This window comes from Oncorhynchus keta, chromosome 22 (genome assembly GCF_023373465.1).
Source record: "Oncorhynchus keta strain PuntledgeMale-10-30-2019 chromosome 22, Oket_V2, whole genome shotgun sequence".
NCBI lineage: Eukaryota > Metazoa > Chordata > Actinopteri > Salmoniformes > Salmonidae > Oncorhynchus > Oncorhynchus keta.
Window position 1 is genome coordinate 18,232,075 of NC_068442.1, and position 27,186 is coordinate 18,259,260.

The 27,186-nt window shown below is 43.7% G+C and overlaps 1 protein-coding gene across 2 annotated transcripts in view; it reads right to left on the minus strand.

Moving 5' to 3' along the window:
• Window positions 1–26,976, minus strand: part of pamr1b (peptidase domain containing associated with muscle regeneration 1b) — a 61,156-nt gene extending 34,180 nt beyond the window's left edge. Inside the window, exons 1-3 of one of the 2 annotated variants that reach the window (XM_035798411.2) lie at window positions 26,716–26,975; window positions 4,054–4,230; window positions 402–527 (exon numbers count right to left, since the gene is read on the minus strand). In XM_035798411.2, the coding sequence (XP_035654304.1) occupies window positions 402–527; window positions 4,054–4,230; window positions 26,716–26,851 (439 nt within the window). In that variant the 5' untranslated portion in view covers window positions 26,852–26,975. Of the gene's footprint in view, window positions 1–401; window positions 528–4,053; window positions 4,231–26,715 lie in introns of both variants that reach the window. The other variant, XM_035798412.2, reaches the window with a different exon arrangement.
• Window positions 26,977–27,186: the final 210 nt, after the last annotated feature.

Below are 27,186 nucleotides of genomic sequence, written 5' to 3' on the forward strand. Positions count from 1 at the left end.
GAATCCTATGCTTTCTCTAGAAATTATATTATGAGATTCCAGGATGTTGACTAACACCATTTTGACTTTTAAGCTCCGTGAATGGAAAATCTATGAGACAATTAGCTCTTATCCGTGCAAAATACTGTTGTGCCAGAATTGTCTCCTATAGTAATTGGTATATACTGCACTGTAGGTACAGTATGGTATATGCCTATATAGAGGCATGGAAAGGAAGCGTGTTGAAGTTACTTATAACCCTGATACAAGGTCAAATATTCTTTCATCCCCATAATGGTTTTGGCTGGAACTGGGGGAATAAAGTAATCTGATCCTAGATCTGTGGTTAAGGGCACATTTTACCCGTAGCGATGGTAGGAGGTAATGTGGGTAGAGGAATATGTGAGAATGAGTGTACTCACTCAAGCAGTCACCGCCTGACCAGCCGGGTCGACACTCAGCACAGTACTTCCCCTTGACAAAGAAATCATCTCTGGGGCCCCACGTCCCGTTGTTACACCGCTTACAGTTCTCAAATATGCTGCAACCTAAGAGAGAGAGAAGAAGAGAGGGGAAAATGGTGGAGTAAGAGAGACAAAGACTGAGAGGTTAGATAGAAAGAAAGATGGAGCCGGCACAGCATTAAGTAGAAAGTGCTGACTGAAAACTGAAACGTCTGAAACCTCTTCACCATACAGTACCTTCAGAAGGTATTCATACCCTTGAATTATTCCACATTTTTTTGTGTTACAGCCTGAATGTAAAATATATTAAATATTATATTTCTCACCCATCTACACACACTACCCCATAATGACAAAGTGAAAACATGTTTTTAGAAATATTTGCTAATTTATTGAAAATGAAATACAGACATATCTCATTTGCATAAGTATTCACACCGATTTGATATGACACTCCAAATTGAGCTCAGATGAATCCAATGATATGACACTCCAAATTGAGCTCAGATGAATCCAATGATATGACACTCCAAATTGAGCTCAGATGAATCCAATGATATGACACTCCAAATTGAGCTCAGATGAATCCAATGATATGACACTCCAAATTGAGCTCAGATGAATCCAATGATATGACACTCCAAATTGAGCTCAGATGAATCCAATTTCCTTTGATCGTCCTTGAGATGTCACTATGACTTGGAGTACGCCTGTGGCCAATTCAATTGTTTGGACATGATTTAGAAAGAAACACAGCTGTCTATATAAAGTCTCATATGTCAGAGCATAAACTATACCAGAGGAACTGTCCGTAGATCTCTGAGATAGTATTGGTGATGAGACATACGATATATAGGAAAAGGTATAAAACACTATATTGAATTTTGAAAGGTTCCAAGACTAAAGTGGTGTCCATAATTGGGAAATTGAAAAAAATATGGAATTACCCAGAATACCTAGTGCTGGCTGTCCGACCAAACTGAGCAACCGTGCAAGGAGGACCTTGGTCAGGGAGGTGACCAAAACCCCAGTGACCACTCTGATGGACCTACAGAGTTCCTTGGCTGAGATGGGATAAACCTGCCAGAAGGACAGCAGTCTCTACAGCACTTCATAAATCTGGGCTTCATGGGAGTGGCCAGACGGAAGCCATTCCTGAGATAAAGGCAAATGATAGCACGCCTGGAGTTTGCAAAAAGGCACGTGAAAAACTCAGAGCATGTAACTGAAAATGTTATGTTTGTGCTTTTCTAAAAAACAATTTCTGTTTTCATGCAAGTGACTGATTGAACTAATCTTTACTGTTATCTGCAATTTTTAAACGTTTACTGGTATCTGCAATTTGGCAGTACGCCAAGACCCTTGTTTTGAGAATGAAAGATATCTCAGTTTCAAGGTCTCAGCTTAGAGAGAAGAAGCCTCGTGATGTATTGGTCTGTCACATGCATGAACCAGTATTGGTCAGTCACATAAAGGAAGCGAACGTTAATGATGAATTAATTATGAATGATGGATAAGCTAAACCATGCAAATATAACTTGTCTGCAGTATACAAGAGAACTAACAGGACTGCCCTGGTATAACTCCTGAAAGATGTTTACGATGGTGCAAAAATAGAAAACAATAGAATAAAACCAATAAAACTGAACATAAAAAGAGAGGTTACCATAAGTCGTAACTCAAGTAATAGCACAAAGGGAATGTGATTGTGAGTTGCATGAGTGTAGTGAATGTGGATGTGAGAGTTGTGTGAGTGTGGAAATGATTAAGATTATTAAAAGTTCTATATATATTTTCATTTTTTTCTTTTGTTACTTCATCAGATCTTTAGTAACTCATTATACTCTTCTTTACCAATTCCTCCTTCAGACATGTGCTCTATTCATACAGGGGTTTAGATATTTACACTAGTTGTTGTGTTTAACAGCATATTCATGAATAGTACTTTCTCCTTTCATATATCTCACATACACAGATTCCCTATATAACTTTACGGATCATAAACACCTACAGACATCCACACCACTCATGTGCAACGACATCACCATATGTATCTTCAACTGTTCTTTTGCTGCTACTTTTGCACTACTATTGGTAGAGGCTGCAGACACACGTAGACACTTCTTAGGTATACGATTATGTGGTCTGAGCACTATGTCTGAAGAAAACCAGGCACAGCTCATCACCCGTCTAACACCATTCCTACCATGAAACATGGAGGGGGTAGCATCATGCTATGGGGATTCTTTTCAGTGGCAGGGACTGGGAGACTGGTAAGGATAGAGGAAACAATGAATTGAGCCAAACACAGGCAAATCCCTGATGAGAACCTGCTTCAGAGTGCAAACGACCTTAGACTGGTGGGCAAAGATTTACGTTCCAACAGGACAATGACCCCAGGCATACAGCCAAAGTAAGTGTGATGCATTCAGTCACAGTCTTGGTTTGCCCATTCCCAATTACTATGGACGGTTTCAATCGGCCCCATACACCTACTGCATTCCCCTTAGTGCTTGTTAGCTCTTTACATCAGACCTGCTAAACTCATCAGGCTCCTCTTGCACTGTAACAGGGTAACAGAACAGAAAAAACAGCTTCCTGAAATAGAAATGTCCAGAAAACCCCCAGAAGGACTGAGTTTCAGATAGGATATATTTTCACATTGGAGGTTCTATGGTGCTCTGTGTTGCAGACATCCTGAGGACAGGCAGGGCGTCAGGGAGAAGGACATCAGAGACACAGCAGCAGGACATATAAACACCAAGAGGTATCAGTGTAAACATCAAATGACTTTACCATGTCTCCTCCACCATCTACATGCAGTACACTCAGGATAGAGAGGAATGGAAAAGGGTTTACTGTATGAGATTTACAGGAAAAGTCCTTTATAAGTGCATACTTCAGCTTTTTACTATTTCAGTGAAATCTGGCCAATAGTTCAGGCAGAGGAGTATGTTGTGAAGATGAGCATATTCTGTAAACAAGTCTTGTGGTGAAATATAATAACTACGCATTGCACCTTTTGAGCAATGAGTTTTCTCTGAGGTTATATATGCTGCATTGACTTTGTTATTGCCAACACACCTCCCCCTCAGAGTAAATACACAACAGGAGAGCAACATAAAGGGATGCCCTCAATGAAAGCAACTGTAATGAATTGTACAATGTCTCCCAATAGATTGCTATTTTCTGGAAAATAATGAGGGTTAGGCATTTGTCTCTAATGTGGTTGGTCTAAACTTATTGCATTTCACTCTACGTGGCCCAACCTCACTGCTATTGTATGTCGGCTAGGCTTATAAGAGAGCCTTGAAGGCAGATGGCATACAGACTAAAACATCAGTAAAGACACAACACTGGATCTAATGGGTACTGTTTCAGAAATGTACTGGTAGAATAGCCTCCTCCACACTGTGTGTACTTGCAAATGAAACATGTATTAACAAATCCAACACTAAGGCATAATGGAATTCCATGTATCTGACCATGTTGTTGTTAATCAAATCGTGTGCAATCAACCAGTCCTCCACAGGTTTACCAGATAAGATAACCTAAATGGAGAAGTACTCCCCAAGTTTTGAGCCAGCATGGCGATCTTGGACAGGTTTACCTGGGTGGATTATGCAGGGGTCACACTCGTTGATTGCGTTGCGGCAGCAGGGCACAGCGTAGCCAACAGGGGTGCCCTGGAAAGGACACTTACAACGGATGACGTCATACTCACAGCAGCCCCGACACATGACGTTCCATTCTGGGCCCGGGCAGTGGTTATACAGGTACCTGTAATCTGGGAACAAACCAGCACACCTGGGTCAAATACATTTTTTTAAATTCACTTTTCTTTAAATCAGGGGAGCCCAATTGAGACCAGGGTCTCATTTGCAATGGTACCCCGAGACCATGAAGTAATATAATATAATATATATGCCATTTAGCAGACGCTTTTATCCAAAGCGACTTACAGTCATGTGTGCATACATTCTACGTATGGGTGGTCCCGGGGATCGAACCCACTACCCTGGCGTTACAAGCGCCATGCTCTACCAACTGAGCTACAGAAGGACCAGTAAAATAAAATTAAAATATGTAACAAGATACAATAACAAGTACATTACATTAGAACGTCACTAACATTCAGACATCATAAACAAGTTATTACATCAATCAATCAATAAATCAACACAATTGCACACCTCAGTGAACTAATTTATCATCAGAGTTTGAAAATGCCAGAGTGTCACCAGGGAATCCAAATGTAATACATGTTGTAAGTGATTCCAAAAATGTGGAGCGTGAAAACTAAAAGCCGATTTACCTAATTAATTCCGTGGAGACCCGAGGAATCTGAAGAGCGAACCAACACTGTGAACGGGTTTGATATCTCATTATGTTATACATTAGCAAAGACGTTAGATAAGTTGGAAGCTTGTGTAGTAGGGCTTTGCAAACAAAAAGGGAGTAATGAATTGATCTATGGGCCTTTAATGAGGACCAGCCAACCTGTTGATACAGGATGCAGTGGTGAGTACTAAAACTGTCCTCAATGATAAAACGAATGGCGCTATGGTGGACGGCATCCAAAGGTTTAAGAGTGGTGGCTGCTGCAATCTGGTAAATGGTGTCACCATAATGATCTGTCAGGAAGGTGGACTGTACAATCTGCTTCCTGATATTTAGGGAGAGGCAAGATATATTCCTTTTTTTTTTGCTTTTTTAACCAGGGATAGACATCTATTTCTCAAATGTCTGATGGACTGCCAATCAGACGTAGGATCAGTTTGTCTTGCAGTCAGACGTAGGATCAGCCCATCGAAATTTCTTTCCTGTCATTTCTTAGACAATTCATGTGTAAAACAAGGATTACAACAGTCTTTTACCCTTAGTCTTTTGTATTTATCTGCAACAGAGTTAACAGGGTAATAACACAATTAAGGGCCTGATCTGAGTCGGTGATAGATGACACAATCCCCCAGTCATTCAATCCCAGATCAGACAAAAAAAAAAGTGCTCATTAAAATTCTAAATAATTATCTTTGTAATAACGCATGAGCGAGATTTGGGTAGTTTAACATCTCTTATACAGGCAACGCGACAATGGTCACTGAACTCATTGGCACATATCCCAATGGCTGTAAACGTATGAAGGGCATTTGTTAGAATAATATCTAATTGAGCAGATTTTTCTGGGCAAACAAGCCACGGGTCTCCACTGTGAAATGCCTAGATGTTGAATCCAGCCATATGGATGCAGCCTCTCTATACACATGCTCCTCCTCTGCCTGCTCATCTGTGTGTGTTTTGTCATATTGTATTACATCAGACATTCATTTATTAATGGCAAATACATTAACAATCAAGTGTTGCAAGATGGCAAACACATTATTGAATCAAGTCATCAATCATAAACTATATTGAATTATGTGGCAGGCTGGCAGCACCAATGTTGACCCTCTCTCCATGTGTTAGGTTGGTACACAATAAATCTGAGGAACATTTAGTCGGATATTGATTTGATCTGAGGTCCTTTTAAACTGAACAGATTTCATTATGTAACTGTGGAGAAGTCTGAGCATAGACAAGTGGAAATTCATCTGAGATGAATGTGGAAAGAGAGAGAGGGGGGGAGAAAGAGGGGAGAGAGAGAGAGAGACAGAAAGACAGAGAGAGGGAGAAAGAAGGGAGAGAGACAGAGAGTGGCCTCAGACATGGCACCGTGTCATCATTACGGAACACTCTTCTCTTCGCAGCATTCTACACATTCCCTCCCACCACCAGTCCAATCATAATATCCTTCTTTCCTCTCCCTTCCTCCCTCCCTCTCTCTCTTTCTCTCTCACTCTCTCTTCCTAACTTATCTTTCTTCCCTGCATTTAAGACTTCTACATACATGTTCCCAGTTTTCATGAGGTGTAACTGCAGCCAACGAGGCCTGAACTGTTAATCTAAACTCACAAAAAAAAGAAACGTCCTCTCACTGTAAACTGTGTTAATTTTCAGCAAACTTAACATGTGTAAATATTTGTATGAACATAACAAGATTCAACAACTGAGACATAACTGAACAAGTTCCACAGACATGTGACTAACAGAAATTGAATAATGTGTCCCTGAACAAAGGGGGGGTCAAAATCAAAAGTAACAGTAAGTATCTGGTGTGGCCACCAGCTGCATTAAGTACTGCAGTGCATCTCCTCCTCATGGACCGCGCCAGATTTGCCAGTTCCTGCTGTGAGATGTTACCCCACTCTTCCACCAAGGCACCTGCACGTTCCCGGACATTTCTGGGGGGGATTGGCCCTAGCCCTCACCCGCCGATCCAACAGGTCGCAGACGTGCTCAATGGGATTGAGATCCGGGCTCTTCGCTGGCCATGGCAGAACACTGATAATCCTGTCTTGCAGGAAATCACGCACAGAATGAGCAGTATGGTTGGTGGCATTGTCATGCTGGAGGGTCATGTCAGGATGAGCCTGCAGGAAGGGTAGCAGATGAGGGAGGAGGATGTCTTCCCTGTAACTCACAGCGTTGAGATTGCCTGCAATGACAACAAGCTCAGTCCGATGATGCTGTGACACACCGCCCCTGACCATGACTGTCCCTCCACCTCCAAATCGATCCCGTTCCAGAGTACAAGCCTCGTGAATTCGACCATCACCCCTGGTGTGACAAAACCCAGACTCGTCAGTGAAGAGCACTTTTTGTCCTGTCTGGTCCAGCGACTGTGGGTTTGTGCCCATAGGTAACGTTGTTGCTGGTGATGTCTGGTGAAGATCTGCCTTACAACAGGCCCACAAACCCTCAGTCCAGCCTCTTGCGGACAGTCTGTGCACTGATGAAGGGATTGTGCGTTCCTGGTGTAACTCGGGCAGTTGTTGCTGCCATCCTGTACCTGTCCCGCTGTTGTGATGTTCGGATGTACCAATCCTGTTCAGGTGTTGTTACACGTGGTCTGCCACTGCGAGGAAGATCAGCTGTCCGTCCTGTCTCCCTATAGCACTGTCTTAGGCATCTCCCAGTACGGACATTGCAATTTCTTACCCTGGCCACATCTGCAGTCCTCATGCCTCCTTGCAGCATGCCTAAGGTGCGATCACGCAGATGAACAGGGACCCTGGGCATCTTTCTTTTGATGTTTTTCAGAGTCAGTAGAAAGGCACCCTCGGTGCCCTAAATTTTCATAACTGTGACCTTTATTGCCTACCTTCTGTAAGCTGTTAGTGTCTTAATGACCTTCTACAGGTGCATGTTCATTAATTGTTTATGGTTCATTGAACAAGCATGGGAAACAGTGTTTAAACCCTTTACAATGCCAAGTCATTTGGATGAAGACAGGGTCCTGAAAAAGGAACTGTTCTTTTTTTGTTTAGTTTATTTCGGAGCTCTGTGGCTCTTTCCTCTGACCCAAAGTCCTGTTGCTATGCAGAGCTGATTCTCCATGGTAACAACCTCAATAGTACATACACACAGTACACATACAGTAAATGCACACGCGCACACACACACACACACACACACACACACACACACACACACACACACACACACACACACACACACACACACACACACACACACACACACACACGCACGCACGCACACATGCATGCATACACACACAGGGGAGTATGTGAGTTAGTGTTGAGGCTTTGATTAATCTTTGAAAGGTTGTTTGTGGACAGTCAGCTGGACAGGAGATGTACAGGCGATGTCCTGGAATGCGGTTAGATATCCCTTCCTACAATCCCCCCATCTCTCTGGCCTTGTAACATTAATCAACTCATAAACGATATCCTACTCCAAGGGAGATCTGCGCTTCTCCTTAAGAATCTCATTCTCATCTCTGCCATCCAAGGACAGTTCAGGAATGGCATACTATTTTCATCACTAAGAGAATAGATTGTGAGAGGCCAGGTCAAATGTATTATCAGTGCGGAATTATAAGTGAAGACAGTCAATTCAACTGCACTGCTGTCATACTTTGTTTGGAAAGCTCTATGAGTGATTTCGCAATTCAGTTTGTTTTGGATCGGTTCTTCTTTTGCTGACATATTATTGCTGTGGTAACCCTGAAAAGAAGGGTTATGTTTCATGTAAAACAACAACCTATAGAAAATGTTTTACTCCAGGGACAACAGGGAAGTCTTTAACCTCTTGCTCCTACCTGACACGCAGGCGTCCCATCTAGACATCTGGAAATGCAAATGCGCTACGCTAAATGCTAATAGCACTCATTAAAACTCAAACGTTCATTAAAATACACATGCAGGGTATTGAATTAAATTTACACTCGTTGTGAATCCAGGCAACAAGTCAGATTTTTAAAATGCTTTTCGGCCAAAGCATGAGAAGCTATTATCTGATAGCATGTAACACCCCAAAAGACCCGCAGGCGACGTAAACAAAATAATTAGCATAGTCGGCGCTACACAAAACGCACAAATAAAATATAAAACATTCATTACCTTTGACCATCTTATTTGTTGGCACTCCTAGATGTCCCATAAACATCACTATTGGGTCTTTTTTTCTCGATTAAATCGGTCCATATATAGCCTAGATATCGATCTATGAAGACTGTGTGATCAATGAAAAAAATAGCGTTTTGTAACGTCATTTTTTAAAATTAAAAAAGTTGACGATAAACTTTCACAAAACACTTCGAAATACTTTTGTAATGCAACTTTAGGTATTTGTAAACGTTAATAAGCGATCAAATTGATTACGAGGCGATGTATATTCTATAGCTGTACGTCTGGAAATAATGTCCGGGTAAATCTCAACCAAAATATCCGGTCGGAGACCGGAAGAACTGCGCTGCCTTGTGTCTGTTTGACCAAGAAACAAATAGCAGGCAAATGACAAGACTGTTGACATTGTGTGGAAGCTGTAGGTAATTGCAACCTCGGCCCCATTTAATGTGGTTCACGTTTAACAATTGGTTGAAGTGGCGCATGGATATATTTTCCCATTTTCAGTGATCAGATTTTCCTGCACTTTTCGATGAAACGCACGTTCTGTTATAGTCACAGCCGTGATTTAACCAGTTTTATAAACGTCTGAGTGTTTTCTATCCACACATACTAATCATATGCATATACTATATTCCTGGCATGAGTAGCAGGGCGCTGAAATGTTGCGCGATTTTTAACAGAATGTTCGAAAAAGTAGGGGGTAGGAGTAACAGGTTAAAGGGAATCCACCATTGTCATAATGTGTATAACCTGAGGATTCCAGTATAATTCCAGTGTGATGCCATTGAGCTATTGCTTATGTAACCAGTTGCTCAACAAGCCTGTCCCTCCACCCCAGATGGTTTTATGTGTGTCACGCCCTGACCTTAGAGATCCTTTTTATTCTCTATTTTGGTTAGGCCAGGGTGTGACTAGGGTGGGTACTCTAGTTTTTGCATTTCTATGTTGGCCTGGTATGGTTCCAATCAGAGGCAGCTGTCTATCGTTGTCTCTGATTGGGGATCATATTTAGGCAGCCTTTTCCCACCTGTTGTTTGTGGGATCTTGTTTTTGTATAGTTGCCTTGAGCACTGCAATACTGCACGTTTGTTATATTCTTTGTTGTTTTGGTTGTAAGTTTCACTATTAAGTATAATGTGGAACTCTACGCACGCTGTGCCTTGGTCCACTCATTTCAAAAATCGTGACAATGTGTTCAAAGCACATTTGGCCCAGTGCTCTTGTTCTCATCCCTACTCATCTCTTTAGTATTGTATTGTGTCTTCTGCTTTGACTGTGTGTCTGCTTCTTCGGGGGCCACATAGAGAGAAACCGAGAGGGAGAGAGAGAGATGGAGAGTGCGGGCATAAGAGAGAGGTTTGGATAGTTGTTTACATAGAACATGCAGGGACATTTTTACAAAGCTCTACAATACACTTGGACAGCCTCACCAGCATTGTTACTTGGAGTTAATTACACATGCATTCAACCAGACAGCATCAGAGGCACGATCACTGTAAATGACCACAGAATGAACATAATAACCAACAAGCCCATGGGTTAGCCTCCGACCTGTTTATGTCCATTGTTAAAAGCCAACACTTAACAGCTTTACAGCATTACGTTTTAAGAATAAAGAAGCTTCCATTTTTCCTCCAGCAGTTGCTAAATACCTTCCACGTATCCAGTCTGTTTATCTATTCATGCACCTAAGTTGGACTGTGAGGTGGCAACAATAAACGCATACTTTTATAAAAAGTAGACAGTCTACTTTGTCCTTGTCTCATATTGTTTGTTCATAGCTCAGCACTAAGTAAACCACCAGCAGCAGTCTGGAGGGGAGCCATAGTTGAGGCGACAGTGACTTAGTGCATCCTGTTATTTGTATGGGATCTGTTAAGTGTCTGGGTAGACTAATCTAGCCCTCGTAGTTATTGGCTTGGACTCCATCTACCCAGACTCACGTCTGCTTACACTCACTGATATACTGTACATCAGTGTACAGACGCTAGGGCGGTAGAAACTGTCCAATAGTCATCCTCTTTCCTATAATTAGAGCACAAAGTGGATTGCATAAGAACAAGGCTTGGTGTTATCAAATAAGAGAGACAGTGTGTCATTAAATTGAAATCAATGTTGTCATTATTGCTTAATTGACCGCTGTTGCTGTAGATTCACTACACCATTTGTAAACCAAGTTCTGGTCCATATACAATACTAGACAAAAGTTTGGACACACATACTCATTCAAGGGTATTCCTTTATTTTTGCTACTTTCTGCTCTGTAGAATAATAGTGAACACATTTATATTTGAGATTGTTCAAATAGCCACCCTTTGCCTTGATAACAGCGTGAACAATTTGAAAAAAAGTGGCTAATCCTGAAGAGGTTAACCAGCATGGCTACCAAAGCATTCCAGGTGAAGCTGAATGAGAGATGACAAGAGTGGTCAAAGCTGTCATCAAGCCAAAGGGTGGCTACTTTGAATAATCCAAAATATAGTGTGATTTGTTTAGCACGTTTTTGGTTATGTGATTCCATACGTGTTATTTCATAGTTTTGATGTCTCTACTATTATTCTACAATGTTGAAAATAGTAAAAATAAAGAAAAACCCTTGAATGAGTAGATGTGTCCAAACTTCTGACTGGTACTGTACATCCAGGGGGGTTTACAGACGTGATTACCTTACTGAATTATCAGATTATGAGTGAACTGAGGATCCTCTTGGGATGTTGAGGTGTCGACGGTCTCCTTCTGCTTAGTGACAGTTTAACTGGCCTATAAATTAGGCTCGTATACCAGGCTGATTTGGCATGCTGTGGGGATTGATTTATATTGGCCTACAGGGAAACTACAAGAGAGGGTCAAAAGGTTTTTTGGCGCATCTGGCATTCATATCGTTTGAAACATCGTCTCCGGCCTCCAGAGATGCTTAAAGTCATGCTTTGTAATGTCCCAAATGGTATTGATGAGCTGCCCCAAGCACATTCCTGTCATATCATACACACTATAGAATATCATAATTGAACTTATTAATGTGATCTAAGGGGTACCAAGTGTGTGCAAAGCTGTCATCAAGGCAAAACATGGCTACTTTGAAGAATCTCAAATATAAAATGGATTTTGATTTGTGGTTAATACTGTACATGATTCCATATGTGTTATTTCATAGTTTTGATGTATTCAGTATTATTTTCGAATGTAGAAATTAGTAAAACTTTTTTTTAAACCTGGAATGAGTAGGTGTGTCAAACTTTTGACTGGTACTCTATATCAACCACATTTTGTTATGTTACAGCCTTATTCTAAAATTGATTAAATAGAACAAATTCCTCAGCAGTCTAAACAAAATACCTCACAATGACAAAGCAAAAACAGGTTTTTAGATATGTTTTGCAAATGTACTAAACTTAAAAAAACAGAAATACCTTATTTACATAAGTATTCAGACCCTTTATTATGAGGCTTGGAGTTGAGCTGATGTGCATCCTGTTTCCACTTATCACCCTTGAGATATTTCTAAAACTTGGAGTCAATTCTATTGATTGGACATGACTTGGAAAGGCACACACCTGTCTATGTAAGGTCGCATGGTTAACAGTGCATGTCGGGGGACAAAAATAAACCATGGGGTTGAAGGAACTTTCCGTATAGCGTATAGCTCCGAGACATGACTGCATAGAGGCGTAGATCTGGGGAAGGGTACCAAAACATTTGCAACATTGAAGGACTCCAAGAACACAGTGACTTCCATCATTCTTAAATGGTAGAATGTTGGGACCACCAAGACTCTTCCTAGAGCTGGCCGCCCGGCCAAACTGAGCAATCAAGGGAGAAGGGCTTTGGTCAGGGAGGTGACCAAGAACCCGATGGTCACTCTGACAGAGCGCCAGAGTTAGTTCCTCTGTGGAGATGGGAGAACCTTATAGAAGGACAACCATCTATGTAGCACTCCACCAATCAGGCCTTTAAAGTATTGTGGACAGATGGAAGCCACTCCTCAGGAAAAGGCAAATGACAGCCTGCTTGGAGTTTGCCAAAAGACACCTAAAGGACTCTCAGATCATGAGATACAAAATTGTCTGGTCTGATGAAGCCAAGATTGAACTCATTGGCCTGAATGCCAAGTGCCATATCTAGAGGAAATCTGGTGGTTTCAGCATCATGCTGTGGGGATGTTTTTCAGTGGCAGGAAGACTAGTCAAGATCGAGGGAAAGATGAATGGAGCAAAGTACAAAGAGATTCTTGATGAAAACCTGCTCCAGAGCGCTCAGAGGCTCAGACTGGGGCGAAGATTCACCTTCCAATACTACTACGACTTTAATCATCACAGCCAAGACAATGTAAAAGTGGCTTCGGGTAAAGTCTCTGAATGTCCTTGAGTGGCCCGGCCACGGACTTGAACCCGATCAAACATCTCGATCAAAACCCGAACAAACATGAGCCATGCATGAGAACACCAGCTGTTTTGGATGACTGTGTGTTCACGCTCTCCGTACCAGAATGCATACTCAGAGCATGTGCTGACCAGCTGCCAAGTGTCTTCACTGACATGTTCAACCTTTCCCTGACCCAGTCTGTAATACCTACAGTACATATTTTCAAGCAGTACACATAGTCCCTGTGCCCAAGAACGCCCCGTAGCATTCACATATGTAGCCATGAAATACTTTGAAAGTCTGGTCATGGGTCACATCAACACCATCATCCGAGACACCATGGATTCGCATACTGCCCCAACAGATTAACAGATGACGCAGTATATAGCACTCCACACGCCCTTTCTTAACTGGACAAAAGGAACACCTACGTGAGAATGCTGTTCATTGACAACAGCTCAGCATTCAACACCATAGTGCCCTCCATGTTCATTGCCAAGCTAAGGACCCTGGGACTGAACACCTTCCTCTGCAACTGGATCCTGGACTTCCTGACAGGCTGCCCCCTGGTGGTGAGGGCAGGCAACAACACATCTGCCACGCTGACCTTCAACACTGGGGCCCCTCAGGGGTGCGTGCTTAGTCCCCTCCTGTATTCCCTATTCACCCACGACTGTGTGGCCGTGAACAACTCTCACACCATCATTACATTTGCCAACGACATGACGGTGGTAGGCCTGATCAACGATGACTATTAGACAGTCTATAGGGAGGAGGTCAGAGACCTGGCAATTTGGTGCCAGGACCATAAACACTCCCTTAAAGTCAGCGAAACAAAACAAAGATCTACAGCTGCACAATTGAGAGCATCTTTACTGGCTGCATCACCTCTTGGTATGGAAAACTGCTTGGCATCTGATCATAAGGAGCTACAGAGGGTAGTGTGTACGGCCAAATGAAGCTGAGCTCCCTGCCATCCAGAACTGCTATACCAGGCAGTGTCAGAAGAAAGGGCCTAAAGACTCCAGCCACCCAAGTCATAGACTGTTTTCTCTGCTACCACACGACAATCGGTACCGGAGAGCCATGACTGGGACCAAAAGACTCCTGAACAGCTTTTAACCTCAAGCTTTGCGTTAAACCCCTTTTTTGTTGGGGGACTGAATCTCTTGAGCTGGCTCTATGCACACTCACTGGACTCTACCCACACACTGACACATCCTACACTAACATTCCAACACACAAACACTACATACACTCACACAACACACACACACACACACACATAGACATCACACACACACATTCACACTCTTCACATGCGATGCTGCTACTTTGTTGATAATCTATCCTGATTGCCTGGTCACTTTTACCCCTACATACAGTTGAAATCGGAAGTTTACATACAACTTATCCAAATTCTTTTGAACTCAGTTTTTTGTTCTTGACATTTAATCCTAGTAAAAACTCCCTGCCTTAGGTCAGTTAGGATCACCATTTTATTTTAAGAATGTGAAATATCAAAATAATAGTGGAGAGGTTTATTTCAGCTTTTATTTCTTTTATCACATTCCCAGTGGGTCAGAAGTTAACATACACTCAATTAGTATTTGGTAGCATTTCCTTGGGTAACCTTTCAGGTTATGTCGATACAGGACACGTTTTACTGTGGATATAGATATAGATATTTTTGTACCTGTTTCCTCCAGAATCTTCACAAGGTCCTTTGCTGTTGTTCTGGGATTGATTTGCACTTTTTGCACCAAAGTACGTTCATCTCTAGGAGACAGAACGCGTCTCCTTCCTGAGCGGTATGACTGCTGCGTGGTCCTATAGTGTTTATACTTGCATACTATTGTTTGTGCAGATGAACTTGGTACTTGGAAATTGCTCCCAAGGATTAACCAGGTTTGTGGAGGTCTACAATTTACAATTTGTTTTCTGAGGTCTTGGTTGATTTTTTAAAGATTTTCCCATGATGTCAAGCAAAGTGGCACTGAGTTTGAAGGTAGGTCTTGAAATACATGCTAATTACTCAAATGATGTCAATTAGCCTATCAGAAGCTTCTAAAGCCATGACATAATTTCCTGGAATTTTCCAAGCTGTTTAAATGGACAGTCAACTTAGTGTATGTAAACTTCTGACTTACTGGAATTGTGATACAGTGAATTATAAGTGAAATAATATGTCTGTGAACAATTGTTGGAAAAATTACTTGTGTCATGCACAATATAGATGTCCTAACCGACTTGCCAAAACTATAGTTTTCTAACAAGAAATTTGTGGAGTGGTTGAAAATCGAGTTTCAATGACTCCAACCTAAGTGTATGTAAACCTCTGACTTCAACTGTACATATACATATTACCTCAACTACGTACCTCGTACCCCTGCACATTGACTTGGTACCGGTACTCCTTGTACTGTATATAGTCTCGTTATTGTCATTTTATTGTGTTACTATTTCCTTTTTTTATTTAGATAATTCTTTGTATTTTGTACAGATCAGGGTTGGGCTCTAAAAGAATACCAGAAGTACAGATCAGGGTTGGGCTCTAAAAGAATACCAGAAGTACAGATCAGGGTTGGGCTCTAAAAGAATACCAGAAGTACAGATCAGGGTTGGGCTCTAAAAGAATACCAGAAGTACAGATCAGGGTTGGGCTCTAAAAGAATACCAGAAGTACAGATCAGGGTTGGGCTCTAAAAGAATACCAGAAGTACAGATCAGGGTTGGGCTCTAAAAGAATACCAGAAGTACAGATCAGGGTTGGGCTCTAAAAGAATACCAGAAGTACAGATCAGGGTTGGGCTCTAAAAGAATACCAGAAGTACAGATCAGGGTTGGGCTCTAAAAGAATACCAGAAGTACAGATCAGGGTTGGGCTCTAAAAGAATACCAGAAGTACAGATCAGGGTTGGGCTCTAAAAGAATACCAGAAATGTTAAACTTCCCACGGAGCACCAATAAATCCATGATTAAAAAATTGAAAGAAAATGCCCCACAACAAACCTGCCAAGAGAGGGCTGCCCACCAAAACTCACGGACCAGGCAAGGAGGACATTCATCAGAGAGGCAACAAAGAGACCAAAGACAACCCTGAAGGAGCGGCAAAGCTCCACAGCGGAGATGGAAGTATCTGTCCATAGGGCCACAATTAACCTTACACTCCACAGAGCTGGGCATTACGGAAGAATGGGCAGGAAAAAAGCCCCTGCTTAAAGCAAAAAATAGGAAAACACATTTGGTGTTCTCCAAAAGGCATGTGGGAGACTCCCCAAACATATGGAAGAAGGTACTCTGGTCAGATGAGATTAAAATGGAGCTTTTGGCCATCAAGGGAAATGCTATGTCTGGCGCAAACCCAACACCTCTCATAACCCTGAGAATACCATCCTCACAGTGAAGCATGGTGGTGGTAGCATCATGCTGTGGGGATGTTTTTCATCGGCAGGGACTGGGAAACTGGTCAGAATTGAAGGAATGATGGATGGCGCAAAATACAGGGAAATTCTTGAGGTAAACCTGTTTCAGTCTTCCAGAGATTTGAGACTGGGATGGAGGTTCACCTTCCAGCATGACAATGACCCTAAGCATAATGCTAAAGCAACACTCAGCTGGTTTAGGGAGAAACTTTTAAATATCTTGGAATGGCGTAGTCAAAGCCCTGACCTCAATCCAATTGAGAATCTGTGGTATGATTTAAAGATTGCTGTACACCAGTGGAACCCATCCAACTTAAAAGAGCTGGAGCAGTTCTGCCTTGAAGAATGGGCAGAATTCCCGGTGGCTAGATCTGCCAAGATTTTGAGAAATACCCCCAATAGACTTGTAGCTGTAATCGCTGCAAACGGCGGCTCTGCAAAGTATTGACTTTGGTGGTGGTGGTGGGGGGGGGTTAGTTAAGCACGCTCAAGTTTATAGGTTTTATTTCTTATTTGGTGTTTGTTTCTCAATAAAAAATATTTTGCATCTTCAAAGTGGTAGGCATGTTATGTACATCAAGTGATACAAACTCCCCAAAAATCTACTTTAATTCCAGGTTGTAAGGCAACGAAATAGGACAAAAGGGGCAGTGAATACCTTCGCAAACCACTGTAGGAGAATGGTTACATTAGAGACCCCACAAAAGTTAGACTTCTGTTGCATTTAAGGGAGACCCCCCCCCCATCCCACGCAATGGAAATGGCATCGTCCATGGATCTGTTGGAGCGGTAGGCAACTTGGAGTGTGTATGACGTGCTGGCCTTGATGAGGGCCATGACCAGTCTCTCAAAGCACTTCATGATGACTAGGGTGAGTGCGACAGGGCTATTGTCATTTAGGCATGTCACATGGTTTTCTTGGGCACTGGGACAATGGTGGTTTCCTTGAAACTACAGCCTGGTGGTCTTCTTGGTCTACAGCCTGGGACAGTAAACGACCCACGTAAGTAATTTTTCCAAGCTTATGGCTGGGCATTCGAAATTCAGTGTGGTTTGCGTGGTTTCTATGGTATTATGTAATTGGTATCTGTTTTTTCCACCCCTGATGTTACGCTGCCGTGAGATGTGTTCCAACATGAAACTAACGTGTATGGGGTTTAGGCACATGTTGTATATGCAGCTTTGATGTGGATCCAGAAGCTGACATCATTGTTTTTCAGGGCCGAACAGATCAGTCATGGGAGCTGGGAACTTCTCCTACAGAGGTGCTGGTATGACTATCTCTGACCCCTGTCCTATTGCCCTGCTACCCCATTGCCTTACTGCCCCCTCCATTCACAGGTCACACACAGTAACAAGACCTTAGAAGAGGTAATACACTACCTGTAAAGGACAAACAATATTGACTGATACCCCGCATCCAATGTGTGGCTGCTCTGTCTGATACACACTGGGCTCGGAATGTACTTATTGTGCAGAATATGGTTGGCCAAAAACCAAATATTAGCCATAAACCAGCATGCACGCCACCCCTGGCAGCATGCCATCCCATATCAATCCACTGGAGTCTCCCTATAGGTGTCCATTTTGGTTCAATCTCAAGGTTGCTTCGCAGCCTCTTTATTTGTTGTGTTTAAAACATCAATGTTGACAAGTTCCAGGCTCACATCTGTGGAGCCACACTGCCTTCCATACCTCTCAGCTCTGATTTCACATCCAAAAGCTTTCAGTGTGTGTGTGTGTGTGTGTGTGTGTGTGTGTGTGTGTGTGTGTGTGTGTGTGTGTGTGTGTGTGTGTGTGTGTGTGTGTGTGTGTGTGTGTGTGTGTGTCTGTCTGTGTCTGTGTCTGTGTCTGTGTCTTGTCGGAGGTCCGACTGCGTGCGTGTGTGTGTGAGCTGACTGTCTGCAGCAGCTGTCTGGTATTTTGGGGCCTGAGCAATTTAGGGCCGTGGAACAGGAAACTCCTCTGGGTGTTGTGGTGTATGTAGGGATGGTATGTGTTGGGGGTACTGTAAAAGACAGTGGAGGAGTTTCCTGTTCATGTATGGACTGTGATACAGTTGAAGTAGGAAGTTAACATACACCTTAGCCAAATACATTTAAACTCAGTTTTTCACAATACTTGACATTTTTTGCCCTGTCTTAGGTCAGTTAGGATTAGCACTTTATTTTAAGCATGTGAAATGTCAGAATAATAATAATATGAGAGAATGATTTATTTCAGCTTTTATTTCTTTCATCACACTCCCAGTGGGTCAGAAGTTCACATATACTCAATAAGTATTTGGTAGCATTGTCTTTAAATTGTTTAACTTGGGGCAAATGTTTCGGGTAGCCTTCCACATGCTTCCCACAATACGTTGGGTGAATTATGGCCCATTCCTCCACACAGAGCTGGTGTAACACACTTTTTCAGTTCTGCCCACAAATGTTCTGTAGGATTGAGGTCAGGGCTTTGTGATGGCCACTCCAATACCTTGACTGTGTTGTTCTTAAGCCATTTTGCCACAACTTTGGAAGTATGCTTGGGTTGCATTGCATTGTTCATTTGGAAGACCCATTTGCGACCAAGCTTTAAAACTTCTTATGGATCAAATCTCTTAGCGGGATCCATTTGACAACATCCGGTGAAATGGCAGAGCGCCAAATTCAAATTAAATTATTAGAAATATTTAACTTTCATACAATCACAAGTGCAATACACCAAATTAAAGCTGAACTTCTTGGTAATCCAGCCAAAAAGGCTTTACGGCAAAAGCAAACTATGCGATTATCTGAGGACAGCACCCCATCATACAAACACAATCATATTTCAACCTGGCAGGCTCGACACAAAACTCAGAGATCATGATATAATTCATACCTTGGAAGATCTTCTGTTGGCACTCCAATATGTCCCATAAACATCACAAATGGTCATTTTGTTCAATACATTCCGTCGTTATATCGCCTACTCAGAAAAACATTGGTTCCAACTCGCCCGACATGACTACACATTATCTAACAAGTTACCTGTAAACTTTGACCAAACATTTCGAACAACTTTCCTAATCCAACATTAGGTATTTTAAAACGTAAATAATCGATACAATTTGAGACTTGATAAATTGTGTTCAATAGAGAATAAAATTAAAGTGGAGCGAGCTTCAGGTCACGCGCTCCATACAAAAGAGGACACTTGGCTATACACTCAGAAAGGAAAGGGCTACTTCTTCACTACTCAAAGGAAAAACATCAACCAATTTCTAAAGACTGTTGACATCTGGTGGAAGCCACAGGAACTGCAAGCATATTTATATTAAAACGGGCTTGACATAGAAAACAGATTGACCTCAAAAACACATTTCCCTGGATGGATTGTGCTCGGGTTTTCACCGGCCAAATGAGTTATGTTACACTCACAGACATTATTCAAACAGTTTTAGAAACGTCAGAGTGATTCTATCCACATTACTAATAATATAATTCTCTCTTTCTCCCCTTACCCATCTGTCTATCGCCTCCTTTGAATTTCATGCTGTCACAGTTACCAGCCCTTTCAAGCTTAACATCCTTATCATTTATCGCCCTCCAGGTCCCCTCGGAGAGTTCATCAATGAGCTTGATGCCTTGATAAGCTCCTTTCCTGAGGACGGCTCACCTCTCACAGTTCTGGGCGACTTTAACCTCCCCACGTCTACCTTTGACTCATTCCTCTCTGCCTCCTTCTTTCCACTCCTCTCCTCTTTTGACCTCACCCTCTCACCTTCCCCCTACTCACAAGGCAGGCAATACGCTCGACCTCATCTTTACTAGGTGCTGTTCTTCCACTAACCTCATTGCAACTCCCCTCCAAGTCTCCGACCACTACCTTGTATCCTTTTCCCTCTCGCTCTCATCCAACACTTCCCACACTGCCCCTACTCGGATGGTATCGCGCCGTCCCAACCTTCGCTCTCTCTCCTCGCTACTCTCTCCTCTTCCATCCTATCATCTCTTCCCTCTGCTCAAACCTTCTCCAACCTATCTCCTGATTCTGCCTCCTCAACCCTCCTCTCCTGCCTTTCTGCATCCTTTGACTCTCTATGTCCCCTATCCTCCAGGCCGGCTCGGTCCTCCCCTCCCGCTCCGTGGCTCGACGACTCATTGCGAGCTCACAGAACAAGGCTCCGGGCAGCCGAGCGGAAATGGAGGAAAACTCGCCTCCCTGCGGACCTGGCATCCTTTCACTCCCTCCTCTCTACATTTTCCTCCTCTGTCTCTGCTGCTAAAGCCACTTTCTACCACTCTAAATTCCAAGCATCTGCCTCTAACCCTAGGAAGCTCTTTGCCACCTTCTCCTCCCTCCTGAATCCTCCTCCCCCCCCCTCCTCCCTCTCTGCAGATGACTTCGTCAACCATTTTGAAAAGAAGGTTGACGACATCCGATCCTCGTTTGCTAAGTCAAACGACACCGCTGGTTCTGCTCACACTGCCCTACCCTGTGCTCTGACCTCTTTCTCCCTCTCTCTCCAGATGAAATCTCGCGTCTTGTGACGGCCGGCCGCCCAACAACCTGCCCGCTTGACCCTATCCCCTCCTCTCTTCTCCAGACCATTTCCGGAGACCTTCTCCCTTACCTCACCTCGCTCATCAACTCATCCCTGACCGCTGGCTACGTCCCTTCCGTCTTCAAGAGAGCGAGAGTTGCACCCCTTCTGAAAAAACCTACACTCGATCCCTCCGATGTCAACAACTACAGACCAGTATCCCTTCTTTCTTTTCTCTCCAAAACTCTTGAACGTGCCGTCCTTGGCCAGCTCTCCCGCTATCTCTCTCAGAATGACCTTCTTGATCCAAATCAGTCAGGTTTCAAGACTAGTCATTCAACTGAGACTGCTCTTCTCTGTATCACGGAGGCGCTCCGCACTGCTAAAGCTAACTCTCTCTCCTCTGCTCTCATCCTTCTAGACCTATCGGCTGCCTTCGATACTGTGAACCATCAGATCCTTCTCTCCACCCTCTCCGAGTTGGGCATCTCCGGCGCGGCCCACGCTTGGATTGCGTCCTACCTGACAGGTCGCTCCTACCAGGTGGCGTGGCGAGAATCTGTCTCCTCACCACGCGCTCTCACCACTGGTGTCCCCCAGGGCTCTGTTCTAGGCCCTCTCCTATTCTCGCTATACACCAAGTCACTTGGCTCTGTCATAACCTCACATGGTCTCTCCTATCATTGCTATGCAGACGACACACAATTAATCTTCTCCTTTCCCCCTTCTGATGACCAGGTGGCGAATCACATCTCTGCATGTCTGGCAGACATATCAGTGTGGATGACGGATCACCACCTCAAGCTGAACCTCGGCAAGACGGAGCTGCTCTTCCTCCCGGGGAAGGACTGCCCGTTCCATGATCTCGCCATCACGGTTGACAACTCCATTGTGTCCTCCTCCCAGAGCGCTAAGAACCTTGGCGTGATCCTGGACAACACCCTGTCGTTCTCAACTAACATCAAGGCGGTGGCCCGTTCCTGTAGGTTCATGCTCTACAACATCCGCAGAGTACGACCCTGCCTCACAAAGGAAGCGGCGCAGGTCCTAATCCAGGCACTTGTCATCTCCCGTCTGGATTACTGCAACTCGCTGTTGGCTGGGCTCCCTGCCTGTGCCATTAAACCCCTACAACTCATCCAGAACGCCGCAGCCCGTCTGGTGTTCAACCTTCCCAAGTTCTCTCACGTCACCTTGCTCCTCCGCTCTCTCCACTGGCTTCCAGTTGAAGCTCGCATCCGCTACAAGACCATGGTGCTTGCCTACGGAGCTGTGAGGGGAACGGCACCTCAGTACCTCCAGGCTCTGATCAGGCCCTACACCCAAACAAGGGCACTGCGTTCATCCACCTCTGGCCTGCTCGCCTCCCTACCACTGAGGATGTACAGTTCCCGCTCAGCCCAGTCAAAACTGTTCGCTGCTCTGGCCCCCAATGGTGGAACAAACTCCCCACGACGCCAGGACAGCGGAGTCAATCACCACCTTCCGGAGACACCTGAAACCCCACCTCTTTAAGGAATACCTAGGATAGGATAAGTAATCCTTCTCACCCCCTTAAAAGATTTAGATGCACTATTGTAAAGTGGCTGTTCCACTGGATGTCATAAGGTGAATGCACCAATTTGTAAGTCGCTCTGGATAAGAGCGTCTGCTAAATGACTTAAATGTAAATGTAAAATGTAATATGCATATCTGAGTCTGAGTAGCATGCTGTTTACTTTGGGCACGCTTTTCATTCAGATGTGAAAATACCGCCCCCTATCACAGAGAGGTTTTTAACTTCCTGGCTGATGTCTTGAGATTTTGCTTCAATATATCCACATACTTTTCCTCCCTCATGAAGCCATCTATTTTGTGAATAGCAGCAAAGCACCCCCACAACATGATGCTGCTACCCCTGTGCTTCACGGTTGGGATGGTGTTCCTCGGCTTGCAAGCCTTTCCCTTTTTCCTCCAAACATAACGATGGTCATTATGGCCAAACAGTTCTATTTTTGTTTCATGACACCAGAGGATATTTCTCCAAAAAGTATGATTTTTGTCCCCATGCGCAGTTGCAAACCGTTGTCTGCCTTTTTTATGGTGGTTTTGGAGCAGTGGCTTCTTCCTTGCTGAGTGGCTTTTTAGGTTATGTTATGTTATAGGACATGTTTTCGTACCTGTTTCCTCCAGCATCTTCACAAGGTCCTTTGCTGTTGTTCTGGGATTGATTTGCACTTCTCGCACCAAAGTACGTTCATCTCTAGGAAACAGAACGCGTCTCCTTCCTGAGCAGTATGACGGCTGCGTGGTACCATGGTGTTTATGCTTGCGCACTATTGTTTGTACAGTTTAATGTGGTACCTTCAGGCATTTGGAAATTGCTCCCAAGGATGAACCAGACTTGTTTTTTTCTGAGGTCTTGGCGGATTTCTTTAGATTTTCCCAAGATGTCAAGCAACGAGGCATTGAGTTTGAAGGTAGGCCTTGAAATATATCCACAGGAACACCTCCAATTGACTCAAATAATGTCAGTTAGCCTATCATTAGCTTATAAAGTCATGGCATAATTTTATGGAATTTTAGAAGCTGTTAAAAGCCACAGTTTACTCAGTTTATGTAAACTTCTGGCCCACTGGAATTATGATACAATGAATTATAATTGAAATAATCTGTCTGTAAACAATTTTTGGATATATTACTTGTGTAATGCACAAAGTAGATGTCCTAACCAACTTGCCAAAACTATAGTTTGTTAACAAGAATTTTGTGGAGTGCTTGAAAAACGAGTTTTAAATACTCCAACCTAGGTGTATGTAAACTTCCGACTTCAACTGTAACAAACATAGATCTCAAAGGACAACCTCTGCCATGCTTTAAATAAACCTCAGTCCGATAGGAAATCACAAGTCCATTTCAATACATTCCCCCGTTTCTCTGTTATCCACTTTAGTTATATGGTGTGTGTAAACGTGTTCTGAAATCTTGGTCAAACAGGAGACTGAAATATGCACATTTGTTTGTAATATTTGGTCCGTTAACTTGAGATTTGGCCTGGACCCTTTCAGACAATATAATATTATATTTTCCAAACTCTCAATTTTTTTGTCAATGGCAAACTCTCCCTATCCTTTCTCCCATCATTCACTCTTCTCCTCTGCCCTCTTGCCTCTCCCACCTCCACTCTGCCCTTTCACCTCATCATCTCCTCCCCTCATGACTGCTAACTACTCATTAGCCTAAACCAGCCTCCTGGGGATTTTAGCCAAATAAGCTGTGAGGAGACACATCATTGACTGACTGTGTAGGAAGAGCAGAGGTCCTCGGGGAGCACAGTGGAGGGAGAACACCACATTCAACAGAAAATAAGGGATTATCTGTCTTTGTTTTTATCTTTGTTTCTCCATATGTATATCCCGCTCTCTCTCTCCCCCTATCTCTCTCTCTCTCCCTCTCTCTCTCCCCCATCTCTCTCTCTCTCTCTCTCCCTCTCTCTCTCTCTCTCTCTCCCCCTTTCTCTCTCTGTCTCTCTCCCCCTCTCTCTCTCCCCCCTCTCTCTCTCTCTCCTCTCTCTCCCCATCTCTCTCTCTCCCTCTCCCTCTCCCCCTCCTCCTCCTCTCTCTCTCTCTCTCTCTCTCTCTCTCTCTCTCTCTCTCTCTCTCTCTCTCTCTCTCTCTCTCTCTCTCTCTCTCTCTCTCTCTCTCTCTCTCTCTCTCTCTCTCTCTCTCTCTCTCTCTCTCTCTCTCTCTCTCTCTCCTCTCTCTCTCTCTCCCCCCCTCTCCCTCTCCCTCTCCCTCTCCCTCTCCCTCTCCCTCTCCCTCTCCCCCCCTCTCTCTCCCCTCCCCCCTCTCTCTCCCCCTCTCTCTCTCTCTCCCTCTCTCCCCCCCTCTCTCCCCTCTCTGTCTCTCCTCCCCACCCTCTCTCTCTCTCTCTCTCCCTCTCTCTCTCTCTCCCTAACCCTTTTCTCTCTCTCTCTCCCTGTCTCTCTCTCTCCCCCTCTCTCTCTCACTCTCCCTCTCTCTCTCTCTCCCCTCCCTCTCTCTCTCTCTCCCCCTCTCCCCCCCTCTCTCTCGCTCTCTCTCTCCCTCTCTCAGTGTTTATGAGACAAGAGCAGATCACAAATGGTTTGAACTATGAAAAGCTGAGACACTCACGAACACGTACATGTAATCTGTTTTGCTCTATGATGCTCACAAGAGACAAGAGTTGTTAGAAGGGGAGAGGTTCTTCTACATAGGAGATCATAGGAAATCCCAGGACATAGTGTCTATAATACCGTAATAAATTCATATAGTTGCTATCACAAACTACCAAATCCACACAGTTTTCACTGACTAGTTGGATATTCATTTCCCACTAAGCAAACCATTTTTGTACTTACAACCTTCATTTAAATTCATTTTGTATCATGTTTTTACTCATGAATGCAACTGTTTCGGGAAAAAACATTTGTGTTATACTTGTTGTCCTGAAAAGAACATGGTAAAACACTTAATTGTAAGGCTAAAGATAATGGCTGGACATGCAGATAAATAAAAATAGTGAAAAAACACATATTTATGCTGGGGTCCTCGGCTCTGATGAGGTTGAGGAAAAGCTCCAAAGCTACACTCTTCACTCTAGGCACAGTTGCATAGTGTTTGCTGTGTTGCTCAACCGATTTTGTCCTTCATCAACTAATTGTATAACGATTATAAAGTCACTGGTGCATAAATATTCTGAGTCAGCCTCGCTGACGAATTGCGGTTTAAGATCAGGTAAGTAGTCAACTCTGGTACAGCTCTCATTGCCGAAGGGAGGTGTTTTCATTACATTCATTTTAAACAGTTGTGGTCTACCTCATACTTTTTTTTCACCATTATGCTTTCTCTTACTGCTATAACACTTAATCAAGGTGTTAGTTATATTGTCTGTGTCTGTTCAGGAGGTGAGGATATGTTGTTGGACAGGTCTGGCAGACACTGTATGGTAGACACATCAACAGAGACTGCACAATTTACTCCCTGCAGCGCTTCAAATGGTCACCGAGGGCCAATGGACAGATGCTTCTGAGCAAACCTCATCAACAAGACTCTGTCAATAGACACCGACTGACACACTTTTAACAGGATGATTAGCAGGCTCAGAACAGCTCTGTCTATTTTCAAGGAATGTGTGTCTTTGTTTGGGATCCATATCTCAGATAAGAGATGATCAGTTGAAATAAAATAATGTAACACTCTCAGTAGATGTGAGATCATGTTGCACAACACGTAAAAAGGGTGGTGAAGAAAGAGAGTGCCAATAACAAGTTGAAAACACAGACAAACTCTCTTTCCTCCGTCTTCAAAACCTCACTCTGAAAGCTGTAAGAGTAGAGAGAGGGAGAGAGTGAGAGAGGGGGGGGGGCAGAGGAAATAAAGACTGGACGGAGAGTGCTGATGCTGGCTTTTTGAGAACAAAGAGCACAGACGGAGAGATTCAGAGAGCAGAAAGATAAAGACAGGGAGAGTGGATAGATAGATGTCTGGTATTCCCGGGGCTCTTACCGTAAGGCCATGCTGTCCCCTGGGGCAGTGAGATGAGGATGAGGAGGGTGTTGAAGAGGAGAGAGCCGGGGGTCCCGGTGGAGTGGTGGGTGCCGGTGTGAGGGCGCATAGGCAGTCCCTGTCCCGCTGAAAGCATGCTGCAGTCTGGAGCTCTGTTTACTTTCTGAGCTCAGCTGGTTTGACATCACCCTCTCTCTACTCCCCCTCCCTTCGTTGATTTCTCTTTCACCCCCCTCTCTTTCACCCTCCTCTCTTTCCTTCTCTCTCTCTCTTTCTCTCTCTCTGTCTCTCTCTGTCTCTCTCTCCCTCTCTCTCTGTTTCTCTCTCTCTCTGTTTCTCTCTCTCTGTCCCTCCCTCTCCCTTTGGCTTCAGGTTACAGCCCAGCCTGGTAAGGAGATTCCAACAAGCAGACGACGTCACCGCTCTTGAATGAAACCCAGCTCCGTTTTAACCCATTATTCTCTCGCCCAG